Here is a 25,092-nt window from a genome sequence, read left to right on the forward strand (position 1 = left end):
ATCGAGAGATAGCTGGATTCGAAGAGTGAGACTGGCGTGTTACTTCAGTGTAATGTATTATTGTTTATAGAGATTTGTAACAGAAGAGTTGCAGTGTTCGTGGTGGGTCCAGATAGTGGGTGCATAAATGTAAATAGCCTGTTGTCCTGCTTTTTCTTTTTGAAATATTTGTATCTCCAGAATGATGATGTTGTGGCTGCTGTGCTGAGAGCTTCCAGAGCTGGTAAGCATGTAAGTCAAATAGGTCTTGTAGGGTCACAAGCTCTGCTAACAGACCATATGATGGGGTCGGTTTGTTGGCTGTTTGGTCACTGAATTGTGGAAAATAGATAGATGCTGCTGACTGGTCAGACTGTGGAGAAGGGTAAGTGCTAGGGGCTTAGATGTCACTGTCCTGATAAAAAAAAAATCATACAGCAAATTGTTTCTGGGAATGTACTTTTGTTTCTTCATTCTCACAGTTTGGGGTGGTGGTTTGTATAGGTCCATGTTGTTATTGTGTAGGAACTTTTATTAAATTCTGAGGGTACTAGAATTGGTGGGACTGTGAGTGTCTTTGGGGGATGGGTAGGCAGCAGCCAAGGACCGTGCAGGTAAGAGTGGTAAGGCGGTGGGGGGGGATTTCTACAGATGATTTATTTAATGTTCCCTCTTGGTCGGTTGACGAATCCCTCCCCAACACGGCACCACCACTCTGATCTGCACTGGCAGCGGCTGGTAGGCAGGCTAACATTGGCCTTTGATGGGGCATGACTTAAGCTTTTTTTGGAAGCTTAGATATTTCCAGTGGCCGAGGCCTGCAATGTTCCGTGACTGAGGCTTGTACTCGTCTTTGGTATGGGCTTAGTTAAGGCTGTAGATTGAGGTTAGAGAGGTTTTTGGTAGGTGGCGTGGATTAGACTTGGTAGAAGTTGGTGTGACCCATGGTCGGGAATTGGATTGGTCCCCATGCAGAGCTTGGATTGATCTGCGCTGGGGCACTGGATTGTCATTGGTGGTGGCTTGGGCTGCCGCATTAAGGGAGCATGTGTTGGTCTTTGGTTGCAGATGGAGTTAACATTTGGTAAGAGAATAGTGGGGCTTAGTTAACTCTTTAGCAGTATTTGGTCCGGTTTTAAGTGTATGCTTCTGTTGGTCTTTGACATGGGCTTGTATTAGTCTGCAAATGAAGCTTGGGTTCGTTAATAGCTGTGAACAGGAAAGTTTCTAGTCGAATGCTCAGAATGGTTTTAATGCGGATTTACACTGGTATTTTTGGTGCGACTGGATTGTGCTACCTTTTAGGCAGTTGACTGATCTATGCTGAGGGCTTACATGGATCATTGACGGGCTTAGATTAGTTTTGATAGAGGGTGGAATCGCCATTGCCAAGTGAGCCTGCTGCCTGACAAACTCCGTGAGGAACGATCCTGCCTCCGTATATCCTGCCCGCCTCCCGCCGCTCGCTGTTCAGCTGAGCCGCCGAGTGGAGCGCGGGGCAGGAGACTTCAAGTCCCATCAGCCCAAGCGGGCTGCAACGTAGCAAGCCGCGCCAGGAGGCGCTTAAAGCCGGCATTTGCCCCGCCTCGCGGGACGCGAGCGGGACGCCGGGCGAAGCCCGGGCCAAGGGCGGGCCCGTTTCAGCCCGTTCCAGACTGAACCAGGCTGGGCTGGGCCACCCCCCTTGACCCTGACATCTCCATACGGACTCTGCCTAAAGGTACTGTTTTCCCAACCACTATCATTGGACATTGGACTTTCGACTTTTTGACTAACTTATTGTGAAATCCTAAAGTATCATAATCATGACTAGGGGTTTAAGAAGTAAAACAGCCCTTAAAGCTGCCTCATTTACAGGTCCTATCGACCTATTTATTTCTAAAACAACTGAGGCTATTAACCAGAATATCGCTGTTCTAGAACGCATGGTCTCACAGGACCTTGCAATTTCCCGGAGATCCTCATTGGGTCCCTTAGCAACTGCCCTAACCCCATTGCCTTCAGCTACTCCAATTCCTATCCTAATACAATCTGGCACTATAGCACAGGTCCACTCCATCCCCAGTGCGGTGGATCTGTCAGCTACTAACTTGTCACTGGATTTGGATTTGGATTCAGCTGAGAACCTCGAGATAACCCCTGATCTTGCGCATATCCAATCTGTAGACCCGATTCTGGACCCTGTACAAACTAATAATCCCAGGGGGGCCAGGGAAGGCGCAGTTCCAAAGCAGCCCGCACAGCATAAAAAAGGGAATACCAAACCAAACCCCCATACCATTAGCAAAAAGAAAGGGCCAACTACTACCTTGTCCAAGAATAGTTCTCATAGCAAAACATTTGTTACTTCAGATCCTTCTAGCCCACAATGTCCTGAATTGGGCAATGTTCAAGAAAGCGGCCATATCTTGCCTGACATCGATACATCACGACTCCTTGCTGCTTTCAGGGACATATTAAAAACCCACCTCCAACCTTTGGAGAAGAGTATCATGGCTATAGAAAAACAGCTTGCCACACTCCTCAACAAACTACCTAACCAGACCAGGGCGGGTATTACCAAAACTGGAGGGGGACTCGTTTCCACCAACTCAGGGACTACACCGACCAACCCAGTCAGGCCGCCGGTTACGCCTAAAGCACAGGCAAAAACCAAAGAGCCTCCAACTACCTCCGTACCTGCTCCAAACAAAAGTGTATCTGCCAAATCTAATGTTAAACCTGTATCACAACCAGTACAGCAGTCACATCCTATCAGTCAACAAAACCCTACCCAACTGACCCCTGCAGTTTTACCCCCTGTTGCTAATATCACCGTTGCACAGGGGTCACTGCAGCCATCCCAAGATAAAGCCCCGGTCACCCAAAAATCACATTATATGGATGCCAAGAGGGGGCCCAGGTCTAAACGCCCAGTTCATCTTCCACCTGAGGTTACACCATTCACGGTTATCCTAACAGGAGTACCGGAACTTCCAGTGGGTACTGATGAACCTCCCTGGTCCCTTCTGAACAAAATCCTCCAATGGCTTAGCATCAACAGGCCACTACAGCCTACTAATACTTGTAGAATATCTTCTGTTCGTAGGGTTCCATGGGTGGGGGTGACTCCAAAGAGTATTCAGGGGGATTGCGTCATTGTTACATGCGAAGACGCATCCTCTGTGAACCACATTTGTTCTTGGCCTGAGTTGGAGAAGAAAGGGGGAATCGATACCCAGCGGCTCTCCTTTTTCTATCCATCAGTATTTAACTTTCACACTCCAATATCAGCCCCTAATTGGGTTATTCCTCAAGAACAACCATGGAATTTTGTAGGCCCCTGGGCAACACAAAAAAGTAGGAACAAGGATTGGTTATCACGTCCCTGGTACCCCAATAAAGGCCAACATATGGGGAACGGATGGCAAGGTATCCATACCAGCAACAGATTCGATTGTCTGGAGATGGTCGACTGACGTAGTGCCCCAACACCCTCTAGCGAGCTTGCCACCAAGGTATCAGTTTATGCTAATGTTATGACAGCTCATAGGTCGGACTGTGTACCTGCCGTTGCACGGGTGGACAGTCGATATGATGCTGTAAATGAGGAAAGTCCCAACAAACAGTCTACTTCACATATTGATCCCAGTAACGATCTAAACACTCCCCCCGTTAAAGGCACCAATTGCATCAGTTCTGATGCTAACACACCTACTGACGCTCCCACAATAGGCTTAGTTGCCAGTCCCCTGGATATTAGTTCAACTATTCCCTGTGTCACGCAGCCTGGAGCTGCCATCCAGGATTCCACCAAGCCAGCTGGTGTTACCCTTATTTCCTGGAACATCGCCGGCATTGCAGGGAAACTAGATTCACCCTTTTGGACCAGCTTTATTGGGGAAGGATATGATATAATCCTCCTCCAGGAAACCTGGAGCCAGGAACAAATTAATATCTAAGGGTACTCATCTTATTGCCTTAAAGCTACCAAATCCAGCTCAGGTAGGGCTAAGGGGGGTCTCTTGCTGCTCCTGTCCAACAGGATGAATAACTGGGTAGTTAGAAGCAGTACGTCTGTGGGAACCCACAGCCAGGTAGTGAGGGTTAAGTGCAGTAAGGGGATCGATTTGATTATTGTTAATTTCTATAACAATAACTTTGATGCCACTAGAGGGAACATTCTATACCCCCTTGAAAAGGAGATTGTAAGGGTCATGGGCATTTCGAATAGAAAGGCTGTGATCCTGTGGGCAGGGGATTTTAACTTACAGCCATGCCATCTATCCAATGGGAATCCCTGTGGTCTGGGAGTAGCAATGTCTGATCAATGGGGGGGACAGGGTGAGAGTGAGGAATTCCCCCATTTCCCACACTGTCATTATGGCACATTGCTTAACAAAATGTCAACTAAGCTAGACCTTTACCTGTTAAATTGTAATAGAAATGCACAGGCAGCTACATGTCCTACCTTCACAGGAAGGGATGCTGGGACATTTATAGATCATATCTTGCTGTCCAGCACTGGAGACTTCTCTAACTTATATGTTAAAGTAGAAAGTCTCAGTGATCACAATAGTATTTGTATTACACTACTGGGCCATGGTATATCATCACCAGAGTCAGGAGAAAAGTGCTCTACTGACCTAGTACCCATCAGACCAAATGGCCCAAGGATCAGATGGTCTGGAACAAACTCAAAAGCCAAACAGAAGGAGATAATAAGTAGCTGTAAAACCCAAATAAGCTATTGTTTAAGCGATGTGGTAATTCCCAAGTCCCTACTGATAAATTTTATTAATATCAATGCTACCATTGAAAGTACTTTCACTAGGGCACCATCATCAGCCCGAGGGGTAAAACAGGGTTGGTTTGATAAACCTTGCATGGTTGCACTCCGGGAATTAAAGAGGGCTTTGGGTACCAAACCACGAGACAGGGATGGAATAAAACTCCTCAGGGTTAACTATAATACAGCCATCACCAACAGGAAAAAGTCCCTGCAGTGCGAGGCATGGGATAAGTTAAAGGAAGCAGCAGAAATCAAAAATAGCAAATTATATTGGGAAACGATTAACAGCCCTTTTCTCAAAAATGATGTTATCCCGGAACTAACTTCCTATATCGCATGCAATGACTGGATTACACATTTTTCCAACATCTTTAATCCTGATGGGATACCCCTCGAGCTAATTTTCGAGGTTACATCTTGGATACCCTTACCTTTGGGAGTAACACTGGAGGAAGTCTATGATGGGCTCTCCAACAGCAAAGGAGGAAAAGCCCCGGGCCCGTATGGGGTCCCAATTGACTTGCTAAAAGCCGAACCTCACTTGTGGGCACCTATCCTGGTGCGGATCTTTAATTGTGCGGCAGTAGATAATTTCCCCCCTTCCTGGGGCCAATCAGTTATAATTCCCCTATTTAAAAAAGGCAGTAAATCTGAGGCCTACAACTACCGTCCGATCTCTTTGTTGGATGCTTCGGTTAAGATTATGAGTCGCATCTTGCTTAAAAGGCTGGAAACCTGGGCAACCGATTCGAATATTTTAACTAAAGTTCAATATGGGTTCCGTAAAGGTATGGGCACCTTGGAACAATGTGTTAACTTGGACCTTATTATTAACAAATATACTGTGGCCAAAAAAGGTAACCTTTTTTTATGTTTCGCTGATCTGAGCAGCGCGTTTGATTTAGTCAACCACGCTATTCTCTGGGAAGTTTTAATTGAATCTGGGGCACCGAAGGAAATAGTCAATTTTTTAGCCAGGCTCTATGAAAAACTTTCATGTAAAGTCCGCTATGGCACCCTAGGCGAATGTACACCATTTTTCAAGGTTTCACGGGGAATTCGCCAGGGATGCGTTCTGGCCCCTCTTTTATTTTCACTTTTTATTAATGGCGTCGACCGTAACCTGGTTGATACTCCTGCAGATGCCCCATTGATTGGAGGAAAACCCATCCCACTTTTACTTTATGCGGACGACGCTGTTCTTTTATCCCGCACTCAGATTGGTCTCCAGCGCCTAATTGATAGTTTTATGTCGTTCATTCAAAATAGGAGGCTCTGTGTGAACAAATCCAAGACGTATGTCATGGCATGCGGGCAGGCTGCAAATAAGTCTAAGCATAGCTTTTTCCTGGACAAAGATAAAATGACATACGTCAAAACCTTCTGTTACTTGGGTATTACGTATAATAACTGTGGGTCCTGGATCTCTGAATTTGACAACATCAGATTGAAAATGTTGCGGTCCACCAGCAGCATATTCCGCTTTGCCTCTAAACTTGGCTCTAGAAGTATCCCAGATATGATTAACATTTATAACGCTCGCTGTGTCTCTTCTGCACTATATGGGGCAGGTGTATGGGGCCACAGTGAAGGTCTTTCGCTCCAAGCTGATGAAAACAAATTTTTGAAGAAATTGTTATGTGTTCCACCCTCTGCCTCAGTACAATTGATTCACGATGAGGTAGGGATCGAGTTTATATCTGACTTAGCAGCCGTTCAGCCGCTCTTATTGTGGCGTTCTATTTGGGCTAAGTCAGAGACTCGATTCACTCAAGAGATTATTCTTGATTGTATAGGTCTTGACCACTCATCGCGCATACAGTGGATGCGATATATCCAATTCTGGTATAACCTTCTATTTGACATCGATGTTTTTCTTGATCCAGAACAGGCTGCTGTCATCCCCAAAAAAGAAGTCAAGTTAATATTTTTAAACTTCAAAAAAGGGGAGCGGGACCAGGTGTACGGTAAATTAGCCACCGTGAAGTTTTATGAAGACCTGAATTTAACCCCGGGGCTACAACCTTACCTTGTAAACGTGACTCGCCCATCACACCAATTTGTATTAACTCGTGTTAGATTGGGCATTGTCCACCACCTTGTTGCGTTTCCAACTCAGAAAGTCAGATCAGACACTCCTTGCCCATGTGACAACACTTCACGCCAGAGTTGTTGCCATTTTTTACTTTTTTGTAAATTTTACCATTTCCTTAGGATAAAATACCTTAAGCCTATTTTTATAAAACACAATACTCGTACCACAAAGACAGCATTAATATTATTAACCTCATTGGAGAATGTGGATACCTGCTTTTTTACGGCCACCTATATTTTGAAATGTACAGCTGCCAGGAAAAGTATAGTACTGTAACCTTTTGATACTTACCTGTCTGTAAATCTTTGAGTTGTACAGCTGCCAGGAAATGTATAATGTTGTTTTCTTCTTTTTTATACATCCCTGTCTGTACAAAAAAGTTTTTAAATGGTTAGAATTTCGGAACGGTCACTTGTGTTTTATGCCCATAGTATGTATCGTAAGGTCCTTTTTATACTCTAAACATTCACCTTCCTATACCATTAGAGCAGATTGGATTTGTTTGTTTTAATGTACAGCTGCCAGGAAACTCCACCTATGTGTCAAATGTATCGATTTCCTGTCTGTACATATTTGTATATATTTGTATATATCCCCATATCGCTTCTATTTTTAAATTCGGCTGCTGCCCAACGATTGATGTATATGTTTTTCTATTTATATTAGCTTTCTATACACCATTAATGTGATTAACGTGAGTAGTGAGTACCTATTGTATATATATGGTGTTGTATTTAATGTCGCTTGTATGATTTGTATTTTCAAATCGAATAAAAGCTTATGAAATGAAATGATAGAGGGGGGAATGGTTTCCTCTGTGGTGGTCATAACTGATCATTGGTAGGGCACAGAGAAAAGCTACTGAAGATGCTATATGGTATTCTTTCTAGTCCCACGAAGCAGAATAAAAAGGTGCGTGACTGTATCACCTTTTTATCCATCACATGGTGCACCTTCCCATCTCCGTGTTGTCTTTCCCTCCCTCTTCGACCTCTCCCATTCCGCCCACCCCCCTCCCATCCACTCGCTTTTTCGCTCCTTTTTCATGACTCTCTTACCTTGAAATTGTTTTATTGACGTGTTACACATTCTGAAGTATTTTAAAATCATCGCACGTCACACATTTCACAGATTGGAAAATTGGAAGCAGGCGCAGACACCACACAGACTTCCTGGTGGCTGCGTTGCTGCCTGGCGGCACCTGGCAGTCTGTTTCTGTTCTCGCGCCCCGTGCTTGCCTGGTGGTGGTGCTTTTTGCATTAGCACGTTTGTTGTTCTCTGCCTGTTTGACGGTCTCCCGCTCCTTTTCTCTCGTGATCTGGCGCTGCCCTCCCTCTCTCAGGCTCCTTCTCTGCCCCCCTCCCTTTCTCCCCCCTCCATCTCCGCTTCTCTCTCCCTCACTCACACACCTCCTGCCCCGCCTGCTGCCTCCGCTACTGCTGCTCACAACTGTGACGGCGCTGACACTCCGCAGACGGTCCTCAAACTTGTGCGCCGTGGACCCCAATTAGACATTGTTATTTCAGCCGGAGGTGGAGGCGGGAGGCGGCGGGGACACGCGGCAGGCGGGCGGGCGGGCGGGCGGAACAGCCCCGTCTCCTGCCTCCCATGCCACCTGCTCCCCGTGCCGCCCCCGGACAGAGCTCGGCCCCTGGCTGCAGGATGAGGCAGAGGAAGAAGAGATGAGCCTTGTTGCCCCAGCCGGTCCCCGGTCTTCAGGATGGGCTGCTGCATTTCCAGAGGTGAGTGCTGGTGCGGGGGTACTTCGGCTCTCACTCAGATCACGCATCACTTCGCACCACGCCCCTCACACCTTAGCACCCCCTCACCCATCAGCACCAAGGCATTACTCGACCATGCCCCTCTGACCTAAGGTTAGGGGGCACCGATCCTGCTTTCACCTCCATCCCCATCACACCTTCCCGCCCGTGGAACAGTGTTTTGCAAAGTGTAGAACCCTGGCAGGGACCAGCCACCTGTCACTCTCGCAGGCATCACCCCCCTGGCATCGCCGTGACCGTCAGTAGCTTCAGAGACGCCCTCGCGGACATCGCAGCCATGCTGACTGACATCACATCCGCCCTTCGAGATATATTTGCCACCTTCGCTAAAATCACCCTCGTCGACAGCATAACAACCCCCAGTGATGTCATAGCCACCCTTGCTGACATCATATTAACCCTCAGTGACACCACAAATCACAGTAACTCTGCTGACATCATAGAAAAGCTCGCTGGTATCGCAGTAGCCCACAGCGACACAATCAGGCTTGCTGATGTCACAATTGCACTTAACACAACACACAGTTTGTCATCCACGCTAAGAAACACCCCCACCCCCATGGCATCATAATCACTTTCCCTTGCATCATAGTCACCTACACAGGCATCATAAGCCCCCTAGCTTGCATTAGGTACTTCAATTACATCAAAGTCACAGTTGCTGGCATCGAAATAACCCACACTGACATCATAGTCACCCTTGCTGACATCACAATAACCACAATGACATCATAGTCACGCTTGCTGACATCACAATAACCACCAAGACATCATAGTCAGCTTGCTGGCCTCTTAATAATCCTCAATAAATATTTATAATCACGCTCGCTAGGATCACATTAACCCTCAATGTCGTCATAGTTACCTCTGCTGGCATCACAGCCAGTCACGCCCCTCTACCGCCGACGTAAAGATCACAGCCAGACTCTTTATGCACCTTGATTAATGTCAGCGCTAGCGCCCAGGAGTCGGAAAGCGCTGTGCGAGTCCGTTTTACCATTTAAACACAGACAGCGACTCTGAAAATATAAGGAGAGAGAGGAACATGTGCGCACTGCACAGGACGTACACAAACAGCAGACTGCACCTGTTGGGGTAGAATTGCTCTGCCTGCATATTCAAATCAGGGACTTAGCCATTTCCGTGTTACAAGGAGGCTCTCCGCTACCGACTACAAATAAAGTAGGAAGCACACCTCCACTACCTAGGTTTTACGATGTAAATATAGATTTACTCACCTGAAAATGCTTATGCTAGGAATTAAACAAGTTTACTCCTTAAAATCCCGCTTTTGTCCCCACTTCCAGATTGAGGTAGTAAACTCACAACAACCTAGAACGTAACTCTAAAACAGAGCGCGCGTAACGTATCACGTCTCAATAAACGTCAATGCCAGAACCTTTTAATCAACAAACCATTCCCCCTAGGGTTCCAAATAATCGCCCTAGTAACATATGTCTCCACAGACTTCACTTTCATCACCAGGGTAACAAAGGGCACTTCTTCTGGGCACCAAGGTCACTAGGGCAGCATCGAAACAAATCATTTATAGCTCGTAATGTATAACTAACTTAAACCAAATGTCGTTAGTATACGTGTATTCCATCATCCTCCATTCTTTACCAACCAAATGCATCCGCAGACTTCAACTGCATCACCCTCTCAACATATGAAATGCTTGCTCTGTCTCGAGTGCCAGGGCGCTCCTACGGAGTAAAATGCCCAAACAGATTTAATGCTATCACCCTCTCACAAATTAAATATCACCAAAGCCTCCGGTGCCATGACCCTCTTACACGCTACATGCCTCAGTAGATGTCAATGCCATCACCCTCTCAAAAAATAAATACATCTAAGACCTTAGGCGCCATAACCCTCTTATATTGCTATATGGCCTCATGACCCTCTTACAGTGCTATGTACCTCAATAGACTTCAATGCCATCACCCTCTCACAAATTAAATCCCTCTGTGACCTTTGGTGCTGTGACACTGTTACAATGCTCTATGGCCTTCAGTACTATATGCCTCAAGCGACTTTAAGGCTATCACCCTCTCACAACCTAAATACCTCTGTAGGACTAGGGATCATAACCCTGTGACAACGCTATATGCCTCAATAGATTTCAATGCCATCACCCTCTCACAAAAGAAGTACCTCTCTGGTCTTCGGTACCACAACCCTCTTACAATGCTATGTGACCTTCAGTACCATGACCCTCTTACAACTCTATATGCCCCAAGCAACTGCAATGCCATCACCCTCTCACAAACAAAAGACCTCTATGGTCTTCGGTACGATGGCCTTCTTGCAATGTTATATGGCCTTCAGTAGCATGAACCTCTTACGACACCATATGCCTCAATAGACTTCAATGCCGTCGCACTCTCAAAAATTAAATTCCGCTGTGGCCTTTGGTACCATGATCCTCTTAAAACACTATATGGTTTTTGGAACCAGGATCCTTTCACAACGCTATGTGCCTGAAGTGACTTCAATGCCGTCGCCCTTTCATAAATTAAATACCACTGTAGTCAGATTCAGTATCCTCTCTCAGACAGAAATGCCACAATAGATTTGAATGCCTTCGCTCTCTACCAAATTAAATCCTACATCGTATTCTCTGTCATGACCTTCTTACCATGCTACATGCCTCAATTGGCTTCCCTGTCATTACCTACTTAGCGTTTCTTCCTTACCTCAAATCCTTTGTTCGCATTCCTTTAAGAAGTTCTGTTTCAAACTGCTGACTTCACTCAGAGACTCAATATGTTGTGCTCCAAGTGTAAGGTGAGGTGGTGGGTGCCACCCAACTCTAATTCTTTTGGAGGGGTAAACTCAAGCCTCTCAAAGACAGGCTCTTATTTTTCAAGTAATCAATTTTAGGATATTTGCATTTTACTTCCAGGCAAGCAGCTCCAGATAAAATGGAAAATGGAGAGAAATAGTCCACCCTCTTTGGTGTCTTAAGAATGTGCTGAGATGTTGTGTTGTAAACAATGTGGAGTGGGAGTTTTGGTGGTTGGGTGTTAAGTGAGGGAAACATTGTTTTGAGGTATGAGGTGACTGGTCAGGGGTTCCTGTGGACGGAGAGTTTAGTGACAGCCGGTGACTCATCCGAAGCATGTGAAGGGTAGATGCAGCAGTGGGTGTCAGTGAGGTAAGTCAAAGAGAGATAGTCAGACATGGAAAATAGAAGTTGATGAATGATCATTAGGGGTGGAGTTAGTGCTGGCTAGTGTAGAAGGTAGGTGGTGGTGTGCAGCTGAGGGAAGCCGGCAGAACTGTTTGGGGATTAGTGAGGCATGAGAAAATCAATGGTTGGGGGTGGATTGAAATTGGGTGCACTTGTGGTAAATGTTTGGGCGACAGATGGAAGCCAGAGAAGGTGAAGGGAGAGGCATAGTGAGAGATTCAAGATCACTGTTTTGGTGGACATTAAGGCAATACTTGGGGGCTGTAGCATTCGGCTGCAGAATTGTTTGTGGTAAAGTGAAGCGTGTTGCACCAACTTGTCCAGGTTTGGTGAATGATGGGAGAGACACCAATAACAGCAGTGATTACAGACAAGGTAAGAGACAGGGCAACAGCAGCTGATTAGGCAAGGGTTGGAGGAACCTGGGATGTACATGAGGTGACTGCGGGTTGAGCAGTGTTGCTGGGAAGGAGTTGGTTGTGGGTTGATGTTTGGGAATCGATTAGATCAGTGGTTCAGAGACGAGATATCAACAGCAAATGTTGTAGGCGAGGAGAGCGATCAGCTTAACAATCTTTGGGGCTGAGGTTAGAGGGTGAGCGAATTAATGAAAGAGGATGTAGGAGGTGAGGACAGTCGTGGGTGAGAGTCAGGTGAGAGATACGAGCAATATTGGTTGATGGTTGAGGTGATTGAGTCCCATGGATTAGGAGTGGAAATTATGGACAGCACAACCAACAGGATTAGTAATGTGGTTTGGGGGAAGAATAGTGATTACCACCGAGGTTAGAGAAAATACTGCTTTGTTTGTGGGATGGTGTTGTTGGCAGTGACCATCCGCCATGGGTGAGAAGTAAGGGCAGCTGGGGATGAGTTAGGGTCAAAGTTTTAGGAATCAGTGGTTACACTTGCAGTGAGAGACTGGTGGCTGTTAGTGGGGTTGGTAAGGGAAGGGTAGAGACCCTTTTGATGCTGGTGGGTTATAGAGGGGGATGATTAGATTCAGGATAAGAGTTGAGGTCTATAAACTGAGTACCATTGAGTTTGCTAACTAACGCCTGTTATCAGTGCCTAGAAATGAGACAAGTTGTCGAGTGCCCTATTTAAGAGTACCAATTATAATGGTTAGAGGGGAGGCATGAGGGGAGGCGGGGCAAAATTGTCTGCAACCAATTGAAAACGAACAGGGCCTGGAAGCGCACATTTGTTTATCTGTGCACTTCCAGGGTATCTTCATTTACATGCAGCAGTTGAAGTGCCTAAAAAAAGTATGTGACCTCTGATCCTGGGTGCCATGGGGTAAGAAAGCGGTTGGGCGGGTTGAACGCTTTTGCTAAAAAGAACAAAATATTCAGCAACTGTTTTGTTATGTTTTTTCACTTTCAGTTAACCACATATTAATTAATGAGGACATGTTACATGAAAAATAAATGCAAGGGAACTAATTGGTGGGAAATGTGCCCTTTTACATTGTAAAACCAATTTGGCTAATGTGATCACTGTTGATGTCTGTGTGTGACCAGCGAGTGAAATAATTGAATCCTAGCTGGTGTCTTGTGCATTTATAGTGCGATTTAGATATGGAGCTTTTTTCCTTTTTTTATATCCAGTGTGGCAGAAAGCCAGCTTTGTGTCTCAGTCCTAGGAGTGATGTCCCAGTGGGTTGGGCAGAGCAGACGACCTACTTCACCCACCGAGCTTTAGGTATCATTAGCGCTGCAGGTGCAGTGGCACCAGGTCCCAGCGGTATGAGCAGCCACCTAACCCCAATTATGACTGTTTCACTATCCTGCCTTGCTTGCATTAGGGTCCAGTGCACTGTCATTGTTGCTTTAGGTTTGGAGCAAAGGCCCGGGAGATTTTGAAAAATGAAGCAGAGGAGACACCTTAGTTTGGACGTCAGAGAGATGACAGGAAAGGGGATGAGGCACGGTTGGAGCCTATGCTTTGAACAAAGGCCAGACAGCCCATTTTGCAAGGCAGAAACTGTCGTTAGGGAAACTGGTGCAGGTGGACTGGGATCCAGGGGTCTTAGGAGCCCACCGTATCACAATTATGACTGTCTTTCTTTATGGAGGTTCATGTTAATTGCTAGCAATAGGGTTGATGTAATCTTTGCAGTAAAAAGGGGGGGGGGCAACACATGGCAGCACGCGAGAGCTCAATTTGTTCTGAAAGGGAGGAGAAGTGACCCAATGGTCAGCACTGTCGACTTTGGAACTGGGGAGCCAGGTTCAAGCCACAGCATTGGCTCAACATACTGAGATTCTGGGCAAACCACATAACCTCCTGCCTACATACGAAAAATTAATCTGACCTTGATTAAAGTAACTGGTGCTCATGTAAAGTGCATAATACCCCTGGGATAAATTTGTACTAAAAAAAATGGACAGCTAGCTACTATCAAGATCAGTCAATTTCTGTTTTTGTTTGATTAATCTGTTCATTTATAAATCTCACATTTATTGTGGATTACAAACTATAGAAAAAGTCTCCCTTAGATTTTCTCATAAACCCCACACCTGCCCTCCCATTCCCACAATCTTTGCCACAAAGGTTTAGAGGGGCCTCCTGTTTTAGGGGACACAGAGCAAATGAGTTTGAAGGCCTCTGCAGCAGAAGTTGACAGAAGAGAAAGATTGAATTGCATTGTTAAAGGTGAGGTATGGAAGATAGGGGTAGACAGTACATTGTAGACAGCAGTGGTTTGGAGGAGGAGGGGACAATAATGTTTGGGGGTGACATGAGAGTTGTGGGCAGCAGTAGCTGGTGGTAAAGCGAGGATGCCAGTGGCTGCACTCAGGTACACTCTTACCTCTTTGCATCATCTGAAGGAAGAGAGCTGATCCGGGAGTCATGTTCAGCCAGAAAATGTAAGAGCAGAAAGGATCTTTACAGAGCAACGAGCATGGGGCTCTGGAGGCAATGATGAAGGACATTATGATGATGATCATCATCATCATGAATGTTGATTTAGAAACATGGGTTTGCATAGAACATTATTTTCAATTATAATAGATTTTTCATATGGTCTCACGAAAAATCCCTTTGGTACGTAAAGGTTAGACTTCCACTGTTCTGTAGTTACAGAGGCTCAAATGTGGTACTGACCAAGCTCCTTTGCAACCCTAAAGTCCAGTTACTATAAAGTGCTTGACAAAACAGAACTCCCGACCTTTATTGGATCACATTTGGGGCCAAGGTTGAAAAAAAGACATCCAAACCAAGCTGTCCCGCCAAGTGCCAAGACTGTGGAAAACTCTAGCCAAAAATATCAGACTAAATCCTAACTCAATGTCCTTCTGAAAAGATCCTAAGCCTCTCCTCTTCAGAATCTACCTTAATATCTGATTCATTCTTCCTTTCTTTGGATCAACTTCCTCTCCTCCCAACCTTTAGTGCAATGCTACCTTTGACTCTTGTTACATGTGCAGTGCCTTGTCGTGCATCGGGGACCGAACACAAGCCAATCCTTGAAGGGAACCCCCTTTGAGCCACAGGCCAATGAATACCTGTAAGATATGGGAGACTCAGGGACCCCTGATCACATTCTGTGGGGGGCTCATCATTATGCGCTTGTGACAACTTCCGCTCTATATAAATACCTTTAGTAAATAAATAAAGCCAAAGCCCTGTGAGAGGTGGCGGGATGGAGTGGGTATAGAGATACAGCATGACACAAGTGGTAAATCAGATATATCGAGAGTGGTTTATTCAGAATATTCTCTTAAAATAAATAACTCTTTAATTACCTTAAAAATGATACCAAGTAAAAATACTACACAACTGTAATTTTCATTAAAACTTTTCGATTCTTTCACTTTTGGAGGGAGGCAGTGCATGGAGGGATCAGGATGTAGCAGAGAGCTCCGTTTCCTAGCGTTATTTATGGGCGGCATTCTGGCCGCGATGCATGCTGGGCTGAATTGAATTGTGGGGAAAAGGGAGTTGGTGGTTGTTGAATACAGCGGTGAGGCTGGCTCACTGAAAGTTTTTCTGAGACATGATGTGATCTTTTTTCCCAAAAGACAGAAAAGCAGGTCACCCATTAAGCACCGCCCCCACCGCCATACTGCAAAAGGTAGCTTTAGTTGAGAAGAAACTTTGCATATGATGGTCTGCAAATTGGAATGTAAAGAAATGCAGTACAAACACACCACACATGTTCTTAAATAACAATACATATAACAAAAAATAGCTGCCACAAACAAAATATACAAAGAGCCATATTGGAAAAACTACTTTGCAGGGAGAGGTTGAACTAATAAGAGACGTTCCACTGTTCCAGGGAGCCTGAGGTTGCACATTTGTTTGCCCATAAAGAGGACAGACTTTGGGGTACATGGTCTGGCATTGAGCACACAAACAATTGACCAAACAATGTAAATATTGCAGGAAAATGCTTTTGTCTGATTTTTTCCCTCGGTTCCTGCGTACAATCTGCTGGATTTTGGACGAATGGTGGACAGAGTGCTGTCATTTTGTCGTGGCAATGTAGAAACATACAAGATAGGGTCCCAGTATATTATCATGAGAAAAACAAATGAACAATCAAATTGAATTAGTCTCAGCCACTGGTAATTATTTTGGGATGTTTTCTAGTGCATTGTTTATCTTATTCAGCCAGTAGAGCCAGGTACCAACTATGTGCAAGTCAGCCTAGGCCCAACCTAAAATGCCAAACAACCTCCTCCCCCTCTGCACTGTATCACAAGCAAACCCAGTCATGGGGCAGGTGATTCAAGGGTTTCATAAGCGTGGTACAACTTGAGTTGTAAGGCACAGCAAGAATTGACCCACATTGTGCGCACCCATCCTTTTATGGGCTTTTCACTGAGAAGAACAAAAACACAATTATAGATGGAATGCTTAAAATAGTCTCAGCCACAGGTTTTTACTCTAAACCTCACATCACTCTGTTCAGTAGGATGGTAGGACACATTAAGCCTTCGATGTCTCTCACCACCTCAAACTAAACCTCCTCAAAACTGAGGGCCTGATTTAGAGTTTTGCGGACTGGTTACTCTCATATAAACGTGATGGACATCCCTTCTGCTGTATCACAAGTGCTATTAGATGTCATGCAACTCAGTCTCATAAACTTCACAGCAAAAAGCAATTTCAATTTAGACTTCGAGGGTTATCCTTCACCCTCTAACCAGACTTTAAAATGCAGTGTCAACCATTTTCCTGGCGAGACTGGACTATGGAAAATATCTGCTTACAGGTATAGTCACAAAATATCTTATTCCTCTTAAAGCTGCTCTGTATCCTCCCCATAGGTTAATCCCGGGTGTTTCAAGCTTCAAGCGAATCTATGACAAAATATCGACTACAAAAATATCTACCTACAAAAATATCGCAACAAAAATATCGATTACACTAATATCGAGATCCTATCTCTAACAAGGTAAGTACAAAAATATCGAGAAAAAAAATATTGATGTCAAAAATATTGTTTTTTAAAAAATATCGTTTTTTAAATTAATTGTTTTTAATATTAACAAAATAATACTTATAAATGTAATAAACATAGTTACAAATATATTATAATATTTAAAATAATAAATAATGTAATAACAACTAATAATAATAAAGATATAATACACAGTACATACTTCATTAATAATACCTCTAATAAATTATTTTAATAACTTATAAATAAATGAAAATATAATAAATTATAAATAAATGTATATACATCAAATAATAATATAAATAACAATTAATAAAAATGTAAAACAAATAAAAAAATGTAAATACATTTTGGATAGCGTACGGGAAAAATTACTATTCCCACTCCCGAGAGTGTAACAGTAGGGAAAGTGTTAGATAGCATTGGGGTAACAATTACTATTCCCACTCCAGAGAGTGCAACAGTAGGGAAAGTGTTGGATAGCGTAGGGGTAACAATTACGGTTCCAACTCCAGAGAGTGCAACAGTAGGGAAAGTGTTGGATAGCGTAGGGGTAAAAATAACATACTTATAAATAAATGTCTTTTTTTTTAAATAATAAAAAACGTAACTATTAAATAAATATAAACCATTTACAAATACCAATACATAATTATTAAAAACATGATTAGCAAAATATATTTAACTAAAAAATTAATACAAAATGCAATTTAATAATATCTAATTACCAATTAATAAATAATTAACAATTATATAACTAACAAAACAATTAAATAAAAACATTTTTACTTAATTACATTTAAATTACTTCCCACCCTATTCCCCTATAAACCCACAATCCGCTACAGAACATAATTATCAATTAATCAATTAATTAAAATTAATTACCAATTATTAAAAATAATTATCAATTAATTAAAATTAATTTATAATTCCTACTAATTAATAATTAATTTAACATAATTAAATTACTTCATGCCCTATTCCCCTATAAACCCACAACCCGCTACAGAACATAATTATCAATTAATTAAAATTAATTGCCAATTAATTAAATTTAATTACCAATTAATTAACATTAATTTATAATTCCTACTAATTAATAATTAATTTAACATACTTAAATTACTTCCAACCCTATTTCCCTATAAACCCACAACCCGCTACAGTACTAAAATACAAAATGTAATTAAATTACATTAAAAGCATAATAAATACATAATAATATACACACAAATAATTTAAAAATCGATATTAGTAACATCGAAATTATTAACATCGATATCACTAACATCGATATTTAAAACTTCGATATTACTAATATGAATATTAAATCTATCAATATTACTTACCTTCTATATTATGTCCCTTCGATATTTAAACTTCGATATTATTGTATATCGATATTTAAATATCGATATTTTGTCTGCATACCGCTTCAAGCCTATCACCCCTACCCTGTTCCGCCTGAACTGGCTTTCTGTAGAAGTTCAGGGTATTTTCAAAATGGCCTGCATTACTCGCAAAGCCTTGCTCTCAGGTATGCCAAATGACCTGTCTCAAACCTGTCTCAGGGAGGAGGTACTCTCTTGCAAGCCCAGAGTCCCTGCTCATGCTCTCTCAGGGAGCCCAATGTTATGTTATGTTATGTTAAATAATTTATACCGCGCACGTACACCGGGACGGTTTCTTGGCGCTCATAACAAACATAGCTATCCAGGGCAGAGGAGTTACTCAAAGGCCGCCTTGAAAAGGTGAGTTTTCAGAGTTTTGCGGAACAACTCATATGAGGAGCAAAAGCGGAAGGGAGAAGGGAGGGAGTTCCAAAAGGAGGGACCTAGAAAAGAGAAGCATAAACCACCGTGTTTTTTACGGCGAAATGATGGAGTGCAAAGAAGATTATCAGCAGAGGAACGTAAGTTGCGGGTAGGAAGGTAACGCTTAAGCTTGGAGGAAATGAACTCAGGAGCCTGGTTGTGCAAGGATTTAAATAGGGTGCAGCCAAGCTTGAAGGAGCACCGTTTAGCCACTGGGAGCCAATGCAGGCTCTTCAAGAGCGGGGAAACGTGCTGGTGTTTGGGTTGATGGTACACCAGGCGGGCAGCCTGGTTCTGTATCAGTTGAAGTTTATGGAGCTGATAGACAGGGATCCCCACGTACAAGATGTTGGCGAAGTCAACCCTGGAGATGACCAAAGCCAGTCTCAAAGGTATGGAGCCGAACTCCTCTTTGACTTTGAATTTTTTGTTTTTTGTTTTTTGGGGCAGGGGTCTAGCATAGCATGATCTAAAGCCAATTAAAGGGGGCTGGTGCAGTCCACATAATTATCAAATCAGATTGAACACACCTTGAGAAATATTCCAGCAGGTAAAGATTGACACAGTTTTGGTTACTACGAATATCAGGCGTAAAATGTTACCAGTTAGAGAGTAGGTGGCCATTAGCCTGGTCTGGATACTGTGAAAAAGGTGGCTCTATCCATCATGGTTGGTAGTGAGTTCCAGATTTTAGAGGCATTGCCTAATAGTGCAGATGGTGTGAAAGTAGGTTGTGAGTTGTGTGTGAGTATGTGTGTGCATAAATGTATGCATGTGTATGTGTGTGATTATGTTTGTGTCTGTGTTTGAATAATCCATCAGTCTGCTTGGGGTAGTTCACCCCAATGTGTGTGTGTGGTTTCTCACCTCATCTGCTGCGAATGTATAAGTTGTCCATTTGGATCTTCCCATTGTGATCTGACTTATGGGCCATATCTGTGATATGTGTGAAGAAGGATGCTCGGAGGCGACCAGTATCAAAACCAACTTCTGCATTTGTGTTATAGAACTTTGTACTGTGAATTTAAGATTCTTCTGTTTGTGCAAATACTATGGTCTGTAAGGCTTGCAGACCATAGGCTGTCCCTTGCTACATGACACTTGTTTTCACAGTTTATGTTGCCTAGGGGTAAGGGGGAGGCAGACCTTCCAGGAGGTAATGTTTCATGAGATAGAAATCAAAAGGGAAACATATACCACCAGAGTGAGATTGAGAGATAATTACATGCAGTAACACGTCAGAATAATGCATTTTAAACATTCTTTATTTGATTAGTGAGGATATCAACACATAAATGGGATACAGAGCAATAAACATTGACACTTTCAGCCAGAGTGAATTTATACTTCAAGCCGTGAATTTCAAATACTGTGAGTTCTTGGAAAAAGATAACATTTTGCTGCTAAGGGTGAGAGGGAGAAGTTCTTACTTCAAACTGTGAATTTCAAAGACTGCAAATGCTTCAAATAAGACTTAAAGTAAAATTCTGAAAAAATGAAATCTATAGACCTGATTTAGAATTCGGCGGGTGTGTACTCTGTCATAAACGTGACGGATAAGTTGTCCGCCTTATTACAAGTGCATTGACACATAATGCACTTCTATTAAGGCGGATGGGATATCTGTCATGTTTGTGATGCAGAACCCATAAACCAAACTCTAAATCATATGCTATGCCCCTTCTATACCTTGTCTTAACCTTTGGTGGCCTGTGTCTGGTGTGAGTGTGGTAGTGCAAATCACTTGAAACAGTGCTGGCACCGAGGAGGGGGGGGGGGGGGGTCAATCCATTCCTGTGCTACAGAGAGTGCGGCAGAGATCAGATCTGCTGGGGAGAAACAGGGTTACTGTGTATGGCTCACAATCGATTCAATTACACTGAAATCTTCAGGGTTATCCATAGGTTCATGGGTTGCAGGGATGTTGGGTAAAGTAGCCCAAATTATAAAATCGTTCACTGATGTATAGGTATTACAGGAATCCCAAATGGGACCAAAATCTTGATCAGAATTCCAAATTTTGTGTTAATTACCATACTATGTGGGTTTTTCCTTGCTCAATTTTTGCCTGGTGGATTTCGTTCAGGGGAGGGGAAGTAAAGTACTAAAGTACATTACAAGTTTTGCACCTCAGAAGACGGGAAAATTTGTAGTATTGTACTGGTGACTTACCAATGGTAACACTCTTCAGATAGATATGACAGAGCTTGCAGATTCCTACCCTTCAAATTCTTCCTCAAGAGCCTGACTGGATCTGTAGAAAGTTTCTAGTTTCTATATTATTGAGTCACCGTCCATCATTAGTGTCTCAAGGCCTTGCCGGAAGTGACGCAATAGACCTGCTATGTAAGAGCCGCTCCGTGCTTGCAACAGTAGTTCTCTTAGTTATTCATGCCATATGAGTGCTATAACAACATACTCTTTCAAGAGGGGAGGCAGGAGGGAATTAAGGAAGGAACATGAGGGAGTTGTCATATTCATCTAAAGAATGTTGAAACATGTAATTAACGCGTTCCCAAAATGGCAGTCTGCGATGCCCTTGCTTCATAAGCTCCATTGGCTGCCAGTAGAACGGAGGGCGGCCTTTAAGCTGGGCTGTCTTACATTCAAATCCCTCCACTACACCAGTCCAGCCTTTCTTAATTCACTGATCACTCCGTATCAACCTGCACGTAACCTCCGGTCAGCTCATCATCACCTACTTGTCACTCCCAAAGTCAAAACCAGCAAGGTTGTGGGCCGTCGCTTTGCCCACCTCGCACCTAAATTCTGGAATTCTCTCCCAATGGCCATTAAATCCAATGGTTCCCTACTCCAATTCAGGTAGCTCTTAAAAACTTTTCTGTTCTCCAAAACCGGTTAGTTTCTGCCTTGGGACTCTGTTTTTGTTCTGTCAGTTAGCGCCAAGAAACCTCTGGTGTTAGTGCGCTTAAAAAGTTTCATTTAACATAACATAACATAACATTCTAATGAATATTAACTTCCACAAATGCCTTACTTTGAACTATTCCTAAAGTATCTGAATAGTAATTGGGTTAAGTTCTCCAGGTATGTTTTTAAGAAGGATTGTATTTCAGCCCTTCCAAATTGTGAGTTATCACAAGCCGCCACATCAGCGAAGAACAGTATGCAGAAAGAATGAGCTGAAGACAAGGCAGCTGCTGTGTATATTGACCGGATGAGAGACAGTGATTACTCTGCAGGTAGAGCAAGACCTCTCACCCTCTTGGGGAATCATTTTGTTAACTGGTAGAAATGTCAGATTTCGAATGAATGCTGCCTAAAAATAGACTGTTTTGAGATAGCCTTGACAAGCGCAGCCCCTTGGAATCACTTACTTAACCTTTTCCATGCTGATGACGAGCTCAGCTCATCATGCAGCACAGTGGCGCTGTGCTGATGACGAGCTGAGCTCGTCATGGCCTCCGCGGAACCCCCACACGGGGATAATTACCCCGCTGTGCTGGGCGTTCCAATGAGTGGGCGTGGCCATGACAAGCTCAGCTCGTCATCAGCACAACGCCACCGTGCTGCATGATGAGCCGAGCTCGTATCGCCCTATTAGCAAGCTGTCGCTAACAGCAGTTAGCGACAGCTTGTAGGATAGCGAGTGGTTTGGGGCCTGCTTTGCATGTTAGCGATAATTATCACTAATGACATGCAAAGTGGGCGTTCCCAACCCGTTAGCGACTGAAAGCAGTCGCTAACGCCTATTAGTAAGGCAGGCTTAGCGATGGCAATATTTGCGCTAAGCGCGAATATCGCCAAAAACGAACACCTGCCCAGACCATTTCTTAGCCATGTTATCCAATGGGAGGTGGATAGCATAGCTAAGAACATTTAGTCGCTAATGCGTGAATATCGCTGTATTCTCAGCAATATTCACGCTATCGCCGAAAAAATTATCGCTTTGGAAATAAACGTAGGTAATAGCACGTTATCTCAGCGATAATTTCCGGCGATGCTTAGCAATAAAAAATTAGTTGCTAAGCCTTGTTAGCGATAAATATCGCTAATCGTTGGTAATATGCCCCACAGTTTCCAGATTGGGTTGCAAAATTCTGTCTTGATTTATATAAAGAAAATTGACCTTTGGAGGTAAATGAAAGTAAGTGAACAAATCAAATCTGAGTCATCCGCTGCAGAAGAGGGGCAGGGGAAATGTATAATGCAGACCAAGTGAAAATGTCAGACCAAATGCGCCCCCTAGGGAATCTTTTATGTGCCTCAAGTAGAAAATGTGATGCTTCGTGTTCTCTGAAGATGAAGAGCTGATCAATTTCCCTATCCATGTCCTAGTTCCAAGTGGGAGTAACTTCTTTGCACATTTGCTTTTACACTGTGCTGCTTGTTTCAGATATGGTCACTGTGTTGTCTGTTAAGACCTGAACCTGGTGTATTTGAACCTGAGGTAAAACATCTTCAAGTCGAGTCTCAGGGATCTTAATTCCATTAGGTTGATTTTAAACTTATTTTTCTAAGGGAGCACCCTAGCCCATCATGGAAAAGTCTGTCACTAGAGACAACCTTAGGCTTCCTTGGAACTGGTTCAAGTCGCATCTCAGTCCCCTCTAAAGTCGGCGCATGCAGAGTCTGGCATGCTCATCTAAGAGTCTATGAGGCCTAAGAGTCTCTTGAGAAACTGGCAGAGAAGTTGGAGACCATTTCTTGGACATTGTGTAGACCTTCTATCATAGGATAAATGTGTATTTGACATGCTTCAGGGATTGCTCTTATGAATTTAAACTTCTGTGAGGGTACTAGGCTTCTGCTTGTTCACTCAAAATCCCCAGTAAAACAGAAAGACTTCTTTAGAAGGAATATCTTTCTGTACCAACTTAGGAGTGGACATCTTCAAAAGATAGTTTTCCAGATATGGTTAACATGTGTTCAACTACAATAACCATTACCTTTAGCTCTTTAGGCCTCGTAAAAAGTTTGGAAGGACTATCTAGATAACAATATAGTAGAACACGCCCTAATAAAGACTGTGTACTGTAGGCAAACCAAATGTAGGAGCAGATAAGAGGGAAAAAAATCCCTTATAGTGAACCTCAAGTATTTCCTATGCTTTTTGGCAATGGAACATGGAAATGAGCAATGTGGATGTCCAGGGAGACCACGCAATCCTGTTCTATCAACACAAACACGACTTGTAAAAGAGTGACCATCTTGAATCGTTAGAAACCTATTTAGAAATCACAAAAAAAGGATAAGGCAGGCACCTCCTGCTTTTCAGGGCATCAGGAAGTACCTGGAATAGCAACCATTTCCCATCTGAGAAAGAAGAACCGCCTAAACTGCCTCTTTGGGAAATGAGGCGAGAAATAGTTCAACAGGATGTTTCTATGAGGTATGAGGAGGGAACAGGTGAGGTCCTCACTAGAGAATGCTGAGAGTATCCTGCACGCATTACTTAAAAAGGCCCATTGGTCCAATGTTATCCTCGCAAGCTCATAATCTGAAAAGCCTCTGTTTGCCTTGCAAAAACTCCCAGGTGATCAAAACACTGAGGTTTAGGTAGGATAGTGTCTGAAGACGACCAGTCATTGGAGCATTTACATTTTTAGAAATCGATGCGAGTACAAGCTTGTATGTTTTCATGCCTCCATCCTGGATCTGGAACAGAAATGTTTCGGCAGAAACCTGAACCTGATTCTGACTAATGCCTTATATAATTTGACCTTCCACTCCAGGGTTACTTTAGAATTCAGTGTATGATTTTGCAAGCAGGGATGCATGGCTACTAGAACATTGGAATGTTGAGCGCTCCATTGAAAACAGTGCTTCGAGCTCCCTGCTTCTAATGGCTGGTAGAAGCCTGGAGCATCAACATTCCAACAAAGGCCTCGCGGAGCCTCACCCCCTTGGGCTCCATGAGGCCTTTGTTTTACAAGTTTGAACATTCTGCTATCTAGGTGCGGAATGCTCTACTAGCCTTAGAGCCCTCCGTAGCGAGCTTTATCGGTCCTTAAAGGCTTGGGCCTTTAACTTGTGAGCGTGCCTTTAATAGGTGGTAGAGCCCGCTACGACGGAC

General features: G+C 43.5%; 1 protein-coding gene across 1 annotated transcript in view; it reads left to right on the forward strand.

The window, feature by feature from the left end:
* The first annotated feature begins 8,289 nt into the window (after nucleotides 1-8,289).
* Nucleotides 8,290-25,092, forward strand: part of FAM131C (family with sequence similarity 131 member C) — a 340,988-nt gene continuing 324,185 nt past the window's right edge. The window contains exon 1 of the mRNA XM_086921681.1: nucleotides 8,290-8,587. Within this exon, the coding sequence (XP_086777807.1) occupies nucleotides 8,566-8,587 (22 nt within the window). The 5' untranslated portion in view covers nucleotides 8,290-8,565. The remainder of the gene's footprint in view (nucleotides 8,588-25,092) is intronic.

Source organism: Lissotriton vulgaris, chromosome 5 (assembly GCF_964263255.1).
Source record: "Lissotriton vulgaris chromosome 5, aLisVul1.2, whole genome shotgun sequence".
Taxonomy (NCBI): domain Eukaryota; kingdom Metazoa; phylum Chordata; class Amphibia; order Caudata; family Salamandridae; genus Lissotriton; species Lissotriton vulgaris.